The sequence below is a fragment of the Cygnus atratus genome, chromosome 2 (genome assembly GCF_013377495.2).
Source record: "Cygnus atratus isolate AKBS03 ecotype Queensland, Australia chromosome 2, CAtr_DNAZoo_HiC_assembly, whole genome shotgun sequence".
NCBI lineage: Eukaryota > Metazoa > Chordata > Aves > Anseriformes > Anatidae > Cygnus > Cygnus atratus.
Genome location: NC_066363.1, coordinates 6,951,207 through 6,964,531, shown reverse-complemented (window position 1 = coordinate 6,964,531; position 13,325 = coordinate 6,951,207). Strand labels below are relative to the sequence as shown.

Sequence of the window (13,325 nt, the reverse complement as noted above, 5' to 3'; positions counted from 1 at the left end):
AAGGGCCATGCAGATTAGGGACAGAGCATGGTAGGAGAACATGCAACGCTGACACTAAGTTCATTTTCAATGCCACGCATTGTTATTGGGATTTGGTTACTGTGTTCTAAACAAATTGTAATCTCTGAGTTGTCACCATCTTCATTGCACATACTACGCACCGAAATGATTACAGCATCTAGTATTTCAAAACCTCTTTAAGACTAGAGCAAAGTTTATTGCATTCCTTCCAGGTACAGGAAGAAAACACTTGAATCCAGTATTTTGTATCAGACATCCCCTTCCTTACTAGTTTCTCGGGTGCTGGAACAGAGATTCCTTAGAATAAATGGTAGAAACTACAATTTCTGCACAGCTGCTCTTTTCACTCCAAGTTTTTTGAGGTAAGGAGGACTTTGCATTAGAACCAGGCCAGAGCTCTGCACTGGGACCGACCATGTTCTCCAGGCATGTAACAGACTCTCAGGCTGTCATCCTACAGCCATCCTTTTCATCATGCAGTTAATATTTTTAAATATGGAAGGGATTCAGGATGGGATCCTGATCTCAGACTCACTGATTCTAGCCTTCCCAGCTGTTGCAAGCCACTGGTATCAGTTATGACACTCTAGCAGAAAACAAGTAGGAGTTTAGTTCACAGATTAACCAGCAGATGAAACCTTTTTTCTGATATTTTTCTGTCTCTCTCCACTTCATAAACCAGACTAAATTAAACCAAAAAAATAAAGTTTTTTAAATTAACTTTGCACAAACAGATTGCTACAGAATAAGCATATCTATGACATACATTTGGAAAAAATCTGAATTGTTCATTGACAGCTCATCAAGAGAAGAGCTGTTAACTACTTGACTAGTATAGAACTGTAATTGTAAGTAGCAGTAACAAATGGTGGGAAAATTACCATTTGTACCTTACTCTTGCATTCAAAATGGGTTTGCCTTGATTTGCATTTAGATGGGAATTCCTTCTTGTTGCTCTTCAATCCATTAGGTTTTATAAGGTAAGGTTTTTTTTTTTTTTTCCCTTTCTGAAGTAGTTCGAAGGGCATTCAGCTTTACTGCTGAACTGTGAGCTGCACAGGTGGCACCCCCAACATACCTGTATCAATAATGTTACTTACCGCCTTCAGGGATCAGAATGAAAAGAGGAGGAAAAAGGAAAAGCTTTGGGACAGCCTTGAATTTATCTGAAAATGTGTATTTCTTACTAAAGAACAGGTAACGTCTTTGTTGAAATGCTTGAATAAGTGTTCCACACAAACTTGTGATTTGCAGCAGCATTTCATTTTTCAGTTTTTTTTTTTCTATTCCTACCCAGTCATCAAAGACTTTGTTTTTACTCACTAATAGTATTTTAGTATTTTTCTAATTCAGCATTAAGGCCACTTGTTTTGGGGGGAGAAGCAAAGCAGAGTGACATTTCTATTAGATTTTTAGTAAACTTTGACTTTCTTACAAAACCTAAAGATTTCTCATTGAATTCTCACACAAAGACTAAATATATTTTTCAAAAGACTGCAAAGACGTAGAAACAAAAGGAAGTAAGTCTAGAAAGAATTGATTAAATTAAATTAATTACTTTTCCCCAAGAGCACAATCAACTACGTGTAAATAATTCCCAACAAATGTTTTTTTCTAACCTGTTGCTAATAAACTCCAGTTATGGGCATTTTACAGTTTTTTGTTTTGTTTTGTTTTCAGCAAAGTGTGCTGGTGTTTCACTGTCATTATCATAGAATCATAGAATTATTAGGGAAAAGACCTTCAAGATCATCTGGTCCAACCATCCCCCTATCACCAATGTCAACCACTAAACCATGTCCCCAAGCACCCCGGCCAACCTTTCCTTCAACACCCCCAGGAATGGTGACTCTACCGCCTACCTGGGCAACCCGTTCCAATGACTCACAGACTTTCCAGTCAAGAATTTTTTCCAAATATCCAACCTAAACCTCCCCAGCACATCTTGAGGCCACTTCCTCTTGTCCTGTTGCTTGGGAGAAGAGAGCAACTCCCACCTCAGTACAACCTCCTTTCAGGTAGCTGTAGAGAGCAATGAGGTCTCCCCTGAGCCTCCTCTTCTCCAGACTAAACACCCCCAGTGCCCTCAGCCGCTCCTCACAGGACTTGTGCTCCAGGCCCTTCACCAGCTTCGTAGCCCTGCTCTGGACATGCTGCACGGCCTCGATGGCCTTCTTGTAGTGAGGGGCCCAAAACTGAACACAGTACTCGAGGTGCGGCCTCACCAAAGCTGAGTGCAGGGGGACAATCACCTCCCTGGTCCTGCTGGCTGCACTATTCCCGATACAAGCCAGGATGCCGTTATATTCAGAAAGTTCTCCCAAATTCCAACCAAAGACTTCCTTGCTAATGGCTAAGTAAGTAACTTCTTATTCCATAACCCAGGGACCCAGAAGATAGTTTATCACTTTCCTTCTTGCAAAAACATGTTACATTTGGAACCTATGGCTTTAGTTTCCTTCAGTCCTCTTCTTTTGGGGAGGTTAAGTCTTTTTTTAGAGGCCATGTCTTCTCTACTCCTAGACGATCATTGTTGCTTTTCTTCAGACTCTAGAGTTCTTTGGATTCTTGAGTTCAATGCCCCAAACCAAATCCAATATCCCAGCTGGCAACTAACCAGCAGATGTGTAGAACAGACTTTCCATGTCTTATCTGTAACACTTTTGTAGACAGTGTGATGTTTTTTTTTCCAAGAATTTGTGCTGTCTCACATTTAGTTTCATTCTCTGGTCATTTCTTTGCATGACTGCTGAAAGCATATATTCATTATCCCTTCATCAGGTCCCCAGTGAAAACGGTGAATTATATTAGGCAGAATACAGACCACTGTGGAATCCTCTCTTAAACCCTTCCAGTTAGATAAAAAAACGTTACTACCTTCCTTGTGAGTATGGTTCTGACCTTTAGCAGTAGTTTCATCTAGACTATCTGGCTTGCTTAGGAAAGTGGCGTGCAAGATAGTGTCAAAAGTCCTGTTAACTCATGCAGCATCTGCCTACCACAAGACTTCTAACCTGTTATTAAAGTGACTGAGAGTGGTTGTGTTGGCTGTTACCGGTGATCTTCCTTTCCTCTAGCTACTTAAAATGGGGGTATTTTTACCTCTTATCCGTCTCGGAATCGAAGTTACATTGACTAGTTTATAGTTTCTCCTCTAGTTTATTTTTTCTCTGCCCACCTTCCCTTACAGATAGATATTCTAAGTAGAACGAGCCTAATCAATTTGGAGATCTAGGCAGTACAGCGACTGGAGTCCAGCACACAAATCATTTTATCGTAAGTACTCATCTAAAATAGGTCATGTGAATGACGTTCTAGAAATGTCTGTTTCTCCACTGGTGGTAGAAGCAGCAGCCTAGGTTAACTCATTCAGTACAAAAAGCTACACAGTAGGTGTCCAAGCTCAGGTGAGATGAATCTCCTTCATCTGATATAGCTGGTCTGATCTGATGACTGCCACCGATAGACCTCTATCCCAGTAGGTGCATTCCTACCAATTCAGGGAGGCAAACTGGCAGGAAACTACATCAAAAATAGTTTTCTGTTGATGTTAATGATGTAATTTAAATATTTAGAATGTCCTTATGAAAATAAAGGAATTCCTTCATCAGGACACAGGACTAAAAGGACATCTAGATAATCAGATGTGTTTTACTATATTCATTATAAGTGCATATTTAATTTACATGACTGATTTTACTTCTACACAGTATTATTAACTCTCTTTACCCTAGAAAACCAAAGAAAACAATCAAAGACAAAGTAAGGAGTTATCTATTAAAATTTACATCCTAGCCTTCCCAGGAGTCCTTAAACCTCTTTTGTTTACATCCACCTTTTTATGACTTTTGCTGTTGTACCAACCTTGAGTTATTTGTTTTACTTTGCTTCTACAAAGATTGCTGACACTGCTGTATTAAGCTCCCCTATCAGCGTTACATCGTAGGTCCTTGGGTTTTTGGCTTAAGTAATGCCCCTGTAAAAACTGAACTGAAACCTGGCAAAGAAAAAATGTATTCAGACAGTTTTGATTTTATATATATTTTCCTTCTAAGCTTTTATATTTAAAATTTATTTTGCTCATTAATATTTAGTTCATGAAGTATATGCTCAACTCAAACAGTTGAAATGAATTACCTGATACATTCTGATGTCTGCCCAAACATTTAAATCCTAATCTAGACAAATCTCTAGGATATAGTTAATACAAACCTCTTGTGGCAGTAGAACAAAGAGTTGCAATAAACAGATATTGGAATGTTACAGTATATAATACTGTCTTGGTATGAATTACAGCTCCTTTGAAAGACAGATTTTTCCTGTCTTTAACCAGTAATCTTTCTGTAAACCAGCAGGCAGAGTTTGTAGAGAGAGGTAATACCTAAGACTGCTGAAAATATCTGCTAATTTGTATACTGCCATAGTAGTTCACAATGAACACGAATGTTTTCACCTTTAATTTAAGTGAACTTAAGTGTGGGCTGTTTCCAGAAGGTATGGTCCCACTGTCACTCTTGCCCTTGCCATTTCTCGTGCAGTGCTGGCTGTACAAGTGCACAGTGAGTTGGATCAGGAACTGATCTGGATGAAAAAAACAATCTTTTCTTTTGGTCCGTTTGATTTTCAGCTGCATCTGTTTCCTGTTCTGACTCACCGTGTTGCCTACAAGCACAAAAAGAGCTAGAATGCAAAGTGAGGAGCAAAATGAACGCTCTGATCAGTAGCGTGTTCTAAGATAGGCTTAAACAAATTGTGAGACCGCAGGCAGAATGGGGGATGGAGTTCAGCCTTTACTTCTCAATTTCCTTTGTCGTTTTTATTTTTTTTGAACAGTATAGATGTTACAGCATAGCTATAAAGTTTACATTACAAATCTCTGTTCTATATTACATTCCTATCTTTATACTATCTTGACTTTCTCATAATACTCGTCATCTGGGTGTAGTTTCTGCAACTGTAAAACCCCGATCTTGCATTAAGCTCTGAGGTTCACAATGCAGTGCAGCTCATTGCATTAAATTACCTGGCTTACTATAAACATATCTGTGTTTCATAGCAGGTGAAATGCAATGCACACCTTTGAAGATTCAGTGTTACTTCCACCTACAAACAACCTTGGAGTTGTATTTCCTCATGTCCTTCCTTAGGAGATTCTTATGTGGAGTAAATACATATTGTTTTTAAAAAAGAAACAAAATCATGGCAGTTATTGCCAGACATGTCACCTTATTCTTCTCTTTTGTTTAGCAAAGTAGGTAAAAACTGATCAATATCAAGGCACGTGACATAGAAGATAAAGTATTCAGAGCTTTTAAAAATAGCTCTCAGAGATAATTAGAAGCTTCCAAAGCATTTTAATTAGTAGACTAAAAATGCATTAAGTTAATACGAATTTCCTTGACATCTTGTGGCTGGTCAGTTAGAAAATTTATTGAAATCCTACTAGTCTTTTAAAAAACGCAACTAGGTGTGAAATATTTTAGGATTTTATTTCCAAGGGATCACTATGGTAAAGAAGAATTGGATATTGTCAACATCCTTGTCTATCCCTAAAAGCATCCGCAGAAAGAGGCAGCTTGGGGGATGTAAGCTGAGTGTAGTTACCTTACTTGAAGCTTCTCTGGAATTAAGTGATGAAGAGGCAGGTTTCTGTTTTCCAATAATTTTTGGTTCTCTCCTCCCATCACAGCTTTAATTCTGACTCGTGTACTTTGCTGATGTATGCACATTGCTGTGCTACCCTAGATCTGCTCTTCTCCCCTCCTTGAAGACTTGCTGAACCGTTGAAGTTTGAGGCTCTCCTTGAAGACCACCACATTTTAAATATTCCCCAATAGCTCCTGTGACCCCTTTGGAGCACCACACACGTTTCTGCCTGCCACAAGACTTGTTACCAGCGCCAAAGCAATAATCTCCTTACCTCCCTCACCAGCACCCGTGCCTGAGCCTCCCAACAGCCACTGGGGATCCCCTCAGTGCAGGCAGGACAGCCGAGGTTTAGCTCACCACATCTGTCTAAATCAATTTAAGTTACATCTGATGAATCTAGTTCGAATATTTGGTTATAAGAGGGATTTTAAAGTACGATCGGGCTGGGCTGACCCGCAGCAGGCTCCCAACCCGTCCCCCGCCCCCTCAGAGGGCTGTGAGGGGAGCGCGCACCGCCCCGGCGCCGGGCTCCGGGGGTTAGCGACCGGCTTTCCCCGAGGTGTGCGATTGACGTGGAGGACGCTGAAATTCGGGCTAATCTGGAATTGTAACTTCTAAAAAATGGAACTTTTCAGTGGAAACGAGCGCCTCCGCTCGCGCAGCGGGAGTGCCCCGGGGAAGCCCTCCGGACGCCCCCCCCCCGGCTGAGCAGTGGAACCGCCGGCTTCCCCGCCGCTGCCTTGCAGGTGGACGCGCGGGACCGTACCAGCTCCGTCTGGCGGGGGGGGATCGGAGGGCTTTCCTCCCTTCTATCCCCTCCTGCACCGCCCTGGCCCAACGAAGCCAGGCGAGAACCCGCGCTTGGGAATACACTGAGGAAGCCGATCGGCTCGGCAGAGCTTTTGGGGCAGCTCCTTCAAACAACAACCCCCCTCTCTCCCCTCCTCCCCTTTTTTCGTGGAAGTGGTATCTTCCCTCCCCTCCCGCCGCTGCCCGACGGCCTCGACTGCAGCAAACCGGAACGTACCAATCCCTCCACCGGGGGGGGGAGGGGGGAAGGAGCGAGGAGGCGGCGAGGTGCGGCGGCGGCCAAGCGGCGCCCAGCGAGAGGGCGCCCGGGCTCTGAGTGCTCGGCGGGGCCGCCCCCGGCCGCTCGCTGCGCGCCGGGGCCGGGCGGCGGCTCCGTGAGGAGCGGGTGCGGGGAGCCGCGGGGGGCGTAGGGTTAATGGGCCGGGCGCCGCCGAGGAGAAGGGGGAGGAAGGGCGAGCCGCGGTTCCTCCCCTCTCGCTGTGTGTAAGAGGCGGCGGGGAGCGGGTGAGGGAGCCGAGGGGGCTGCCCTGGAGCTGCCGGTGCTCCCCTCAGCAGCCGCCTGCCTTCCCCTCAGCGCCGCCTCCTCCTCCTCCTATTCCCCCCGGCCGGCTGCTCCGATGCCGCCCCGGGGCCGGTGAGTCGGCGGCTGGATGCTCATCTCCTTCTCCTCTCTTCCCTCCCGCAGGCGGCTCCGGCTCCCTCTCAGCTCCCGGCCGCCTCCGAAGGGATGCTGGAGAAACTGGAGCTCGAAGATGAAGGTAAAAAAAAAATATATTAAAATTATTAAAAAAAAAAAAAAGAATGGGGGAAGGGGAGGGAAAGGGGCAGCCCCGCTGAGGAGCCAGCCCCAGCCCCGCGCCTTTTGTCCCGGCCGCTGCCTCCTGAGGGGGCTCCCTCAGAGGCCCCGGGCGCGCTTTGCAGCCGCAGGGCCGCTGGTAGGGGCGGCAGGCTGAGGGGAGGCAGCCCGCGGGGCGTCCCCGGCCGCCTTTCAAGCCCTCTTTCTCCTCTAAAGCGCCTGTGATACCAAATATAGGCGCGGAGAGCTAGGTGCGAGCAGAGCTGGGAGGCTTGCGAGCTGCGGCTCCTGCTCCTCAGGGCTCTGCCTGCGCCTGTGATCTGGGTTTTCCTCGTGTGGCAGCTCCCCTGCCTTGTTCCTCGCTGTTTTATTAGGAGCTGTGGCTTAACAGAGGGCTGTGCCTGACAGAGAAACTCGCCAGGAGTTTCTCTATCTTGCAAGCACAAAATTACCGTGGAGAATCCCTAATATTTTCACAGACTTGACCAAAGCATTCACTTGCCCCAAAAAAGATCCGTATTGAATATCTTGAGCTTTTCAGAAAGGATTAGATCAGTGGACGTGCTGCTAATCTGCGTGCTTGGTGTTGTGAAGTGCCTCAAACTTCACGAGCTGGGTTTTTCCGTAGTTGGTGGCTGCTATTGTAAAATGTAGGACAAATATTTAAGGAAAAATTGGAAATAGTAGGCTGAGTCATTCTGTGAAAATAAGTATCTAAGCTGGTATGCTAATAAGGCACCTTCTTGGTTAGCAGTGTGCTTTTTGCAGCTGTGGGGCTGGACTGGAAAAGTAACACCTTTTATTTTAAGCTTCCTGTGTGTGAGAAAAGGAAGCTCTTGACAATTGGATTCTTCGAGCTCTTTTAGGAGCCCGTACAGAGTCTGATTTCTCATGAAACACTTGTGCCTTTGAGTTGTAAACATAATGAAATATAAATATTTGATGCAAGGGATTTGTTGCGAACTTCTAGATTTCTTCTCAAACTGATTAACTAGTTTTAGTCAGGCTTTCATTTTGTGCTTATTAAGAATTAAATTTACTGGTTACTGTTTCACGTTTTTTTTTTTTTCTACAAAAATCTAGCTGCTACTACTAGATAGATCCTAAAAGCTGCTGACTCACTAACAGTTAAATCATCATAAGAGCTGCTATAAACACTAAAGCTTAGATATCTGAAAGGGATATCAGGTTTAAAAAAAATAAACTCAGTTTTATAACACTTTTCTTACTTTATGTTGGTGTAAGACACCTGAGTAGGCTGAATGTCTGTATGGCTCGTAAAAACATCGCAGTAAGGTAACCAGCAGCTTTCTACAGAACTCAGGTTTTCAAACTTCAGATTTGCTTTGTTTCTCAACTCGTTTAACGCCAAAACTAAGGCTTTGTGGGTAGGTACTTGAGCTGGGTGGGTGAGAGCTGTTCAGGCATCTGTCAAAAGACATTGCCTAATAGCAAATGTGTGACCAGTTTAAATTGGTATGTAAACTTTGAAAGGAAGCTGTCATCTAGCTCGCTTTCCAGATTGAATGAATACCTGGTTTTATACCTAATTTTATAGCAGAGTGGGAAGGGTGTGGATTGCTGTATTCAGAGGGTAAGGTGCAAGTGAAATGGGGTGTGATTATCGGAACAGAACTTACTGTCCGGGATGCCTGTAGAAGGAAATTGATAGAAAATTGAGACGCAGACGGAAATGCGGCAGCTTAGTTGCGGTACGTGTTCTATGACCTAAATTTTTGCACTAGTTGCTGTAGTTTCTGCTAATATTGGGGGTGGGGGAGTAAAATGACATCTGATGGTGATAATATTTTTGTTGGATGGCAAGTAGTTAGTACGCGGAAGTTGAGAAGCTTCCTTAACATTTTAGTAAGATTTAATTAGGTGGATGCAGCCGTAATTTAACTGATGATCTTTTGTCAAGCTCCAAGTGAACTCACTCCAACAATACCAAAATTGGAAGGTAAATAAGAAATTTGAAACTTGTTTTGGAACTACTTTTCTGACCGCCTCTAATTTTGAGTATTTCTTGCTAGCTTTTGAGTTTCTATATCCATCAACAGTTGATAATTGTCTTGTTTGTCAAATTATGCTGCAGTTCTCTTGAAACGGGTTAATAAAAAAGGCTGGAAAATGAGGCTCAGTGTGTTCCCTGAACACCATCCAGTATGCTGAAATGGATTCCTGCTTGTCATTCTCCTCAAAGGTTACACAAATGAGAATGCGAAAGCACAGAAGGCATTCATTTAATTTGGATTCTAATTAAGAGAGTTACATTGGAAAAGGCAGTACGAGAAAGATTTATAGTCTAAGTAGTAATGTAAGGAAATATGCAGAGTCTGGCCTGGTGAGATTACTTCTCAATAAAATGGTACTGTCAACTCAAGGGGGATTTCTTCCCCTCTGAACACTTTGTACGTAATTAACGTGGGCAGTACTACACATGACGTTCCTGTACCAGAAAGGAATGCTAGTCTTCTTGGTTGAAAGCCTGTCTGCTTAATAGATCTGGCCGGATTCTCTGGGGTCAGTGAAACTTCTTAGGGGTTGATCACTTGTTCTTCCTAGCGTTGGCTTAGTAATACTGCTCTCAAGTGATGAAGAAGAGCAGGTTGCGGTGAGGTGGTGTTTAACAGCACCAGATGCGCTACAGCTGAGGTAGGACAGGCTGTAGGCTGATCGTGTGCACAGAGGAGAAAGACTGGGTAGGCCAATGGGTACTGGTTTGATTTAGGACTCCTTAAAGGGCTTTTTCCCCAACAGTAGTCGGATCAGAAAAGGAAAAACGCTATTGTAAAAAGTTCAGAGTATCTTTTCTGTTCAAACAGAATAATCCTCCAGTTAAAACGTTATTAATGTAAGACTCTGAACTCATCTTGCTCAGTATTCCTTGGATGGGGCTGACCTACCTGTGTCTTCTCAAAACGAATGAAGGTTATCTGTTGGCGGGTGTGGAATTCCTCATTGTAGCCTGAAATTAGTGCTGAGAGACCTCTCACAAGTCTGTAGGTAGACTATCAACTTTTTTTTCTTTATATGTATTGTGGCTTTGCTTGTTCTGTACTAGTGTTTACGCAGTCATGTTTTATATTAGGGTTGTTTTTACTTCTGATCAATGTCAGGAGTACTTCAGGGTTGTATTTTATGGGGAATAAGATGAATGTGGAAAAGCAAGAAGAGATTGTTGTGAAGGTCTAATATGGAAAGAAAAAGGGCTTTAGTTAACAAATGAAAGCAAAGTGTAAGTTGTTAAGCTGGAATTTCAGAAACAGTTGTGTTACAGCAGTTACCTATGCTGTGCGAGTGAAAGCTGGGTTAGAGAAGCAAATGTGTACCTGTCAGTGGTATTGATTCCATTGGTACAGCTTTAGCATGTTTTTTGGAAGCTAGCTTTGTTGCAGTGTTGGCTCAAATCCATGTCAACCTCTTCTATTCACTCAGCTTGGGCAATGAAGTTGTTCCGCAGCCTGGTGACACCTCGGGGTCCCTCGGGCCCAGCCCCTGCCCCAGCAGGGCCACCCCGAGCAGGGTGCCCAGGCCCATGGCCAGGCGGCTTTTGGAGCTCTCCAAGGAGGAGACCCCACAGCCTCCGGGCAGCCTGGGCCAGGGCTGTCACTAAGATAAGTTTCTGGATGTTCAGAAGGAACCTCCTGTGTTCCAGTTCGTGCCCACGGCCTCCTGTCCTGGCACTGGGCGCAGCTGCAAAGAGCCTGGCTCCGTCCTCTCTGGACACTCCTTTTAGGTCGTTGTATACATCGATAGGATTCCCCTGAGCCTCCTCTGGGCTGACGTCCTAACGGAAGTGACGCTTCAGTCCCTTTATCATCTTCATGGCTCTTCATTCAACTCTCTCCAGCATGTCGAGGTCTCTCTTGCACCGGGGGGGCCCAGACCTGGACAATATTCAAGTTGTGGCTTTACCAGTGCTGAGCAGAGGGGAAGATCACCTCCCATGACCTGCTACGCTTTGCCCAGTGCAGCCCAGGGCACTGTTAGCCTTCCTGATGGCAAAGGCCTGCTGCTGGTTGTGCCCCACTTGGTGCTCAGCAGGACACCAGCCCCTTTTCTGCCAAGCTGCTCTCCAGCGGGGTGCTCCCCAGGCTTTGCCCTCCTCCACGTTCTCCTTGCGCTTCTCCTGGTAGCTACTGATGCGGCAAAGCTTAACCGCTTGTTTTCTGGCATCTGCTAACTGTTCTGGCGTCCGGGAGTCTTCGCGAGGCATTTTCTGCGGACAGGAGATAATTGCATGGTTCTTGTGTATCTGTGCTCAATTCCTAGTCTGGGAAGAGTTCTGCAGACGGCAGGCAGCAGCATAGCACTGGGGTCACGGGGCTGATGCGCTGGCTCTCGAACGCCCTCCTGCCATGGATTGTTGCACAAAGTAGCACTTAGGCAGTTATTTGATAAACAGTTTGTATGGGAGTGGAATCTCTCACGGTGGTGCTCTGGCCTGCATCTCGCTTTCTTCTTCTCCTGTGTCGTACCCTTGTTTCTGGCCGTCTCTTGAAATAGACTTTGAGCAGTAATTGCATCCCCTTTTGACTAACTGTTGTGTCTGGAGTCATTCCTTCTGCGCTCCGTGGATTTTCTGGGAAGTGGTTTCTTACTGAGCTCCTCCTTTCTGCCAGCCTCCCGCTGCCACATGAATATCCGAATCAAGGTACGAAAACAAATGGCGCTCTGAGGCCAAAAATAGCTGCAAGTTACCAAGAAAATGCACGTTCATGTGCATGCCAGGTTTTGTTGCAGAACGCAAGGCTGAAGGATCAAGCGTTCGGGTTATGAAAGAATCCTTTAATATTTCCTAACCCCACTGTGTTTAGTATTTCTTTAGCAATATGAAAGATAAGGCTTTCTTTTACAACTGCAGTTTGTTTCTGATGTTAATAAGGTGGTTGCTCAAGCTGTTGAGAAATGGTATTTTGACCATGAGGTGTGCTCTGAGATATCAGGGTGTGCGGTGATGATGATAGGGGGTGCTTTGCGTGGCCTTTCCTCAGCCAATTGGAACCCTAAATGTACGTAGCAAGAGTTGTTACACGGAGATAACTGGCATTAATGGACTTTGTGTAGTTGTAGGTCAGGATTCGTTTCTCTCTCTGCCTTACAGTTCATTTGTGGTGTAATATTTGAGGCATAATAGCACATTAGGAACAAAAATCCTGTTCCATGGTGCCTTTTTCCCCCTGGGTACATTTGAAGTCAGACTGAATACTTGCACCCAAAACTACAGTCAACAACTGCTCCCACCGAATTTACTCAACTTCTATTTTTCTGTCGTTTTACAGCTAAGAATACCAAGGGTACCATGAACTTCCCACAAGAATTACTTCTCTGGGGTATTCAAATTTCAGCTTTATTACTGCATGCAAAAAGTTATGATCGAGTGCCCTGCTGTCCTGGGCAACCTCATGTCCCTTGTCTGCCACTTTGCTATTTAGGAACATTATACAAGTTTTCTCATGGCGTTTTCCCTCTTCAAAGCTGAAGGATGGACGTTATGTATGAAATTACAGGTCAGTGCAAGTACAAAGCCTTCCTTGAACAGCATAAAACATACTTTTGGCAGTTCTGTCTTAGGTTGTTCATGCAGTCTGCACGCTGGTCTCTTACCTTGTGCAAGTACTGCATTGGGTTCTTTCTGGAAGCCCGGTGCTCACTGTCTCCAACCAGTCCTAACTCTTCCTGCTCCTACAAAAGATGCAGTTCTTCCTCTTAAAGTGAGGAAAGCCCTACTTGATCTTGACTAGGAAATAACCAGTTGACAGCAGCTAAGGCACCCAGAGCAAGTCATCTTTCAGGAAACAAACTTCTCAAGCGTTGTTACTGTCCTGAAGATCGTTTGCCAAAGTAAAAGATACAGCCCTGTTACATAGGGTGAGCTCTAAAAATGTCTGCTTTAGGTCTTTGGGTTGGAGGAGCTTCCAGATGGAAAAACTTCTATAAAATTTGAATTTTGTCAAAACGCTTCCCCAAACCCGTTTCTGGAAAGAGTGGAAGCATTCTGGCTGAGATGTCCGGGGCGGGGGGGGCGGGAAACATAGGAAAAATG

At 44.6% G+C, this 13,325-nt stretch overlaps 1 protein-coding gene across 5 annotated transcripts in view; it reads left to right on the top strand.

The window, feature by feature from the left end:
• The window catches only part of PRKAG2 (protein kinase AMP-activated non-catalytic subunit gamma 2), a 216,917-nt gene that overhangs the window by 159,300 nt on the left and 44,292 nt on the right, over positions 1-13,325 (top strand). For 2 of the 5 annotated variants that reach the window (XM_050708643.1, XM_035554357.1), the window contains one exon: positions 7,166-7,238. In XM_050708643.1, the coding sequence (XP_050564600.1) occupies positions 7,166-7,238 (73 nt within the window). The other 3 variants (XM_050708644.1, XM_035554359.1, XM_035554358.1) reach the window with 3 other exon arrangements.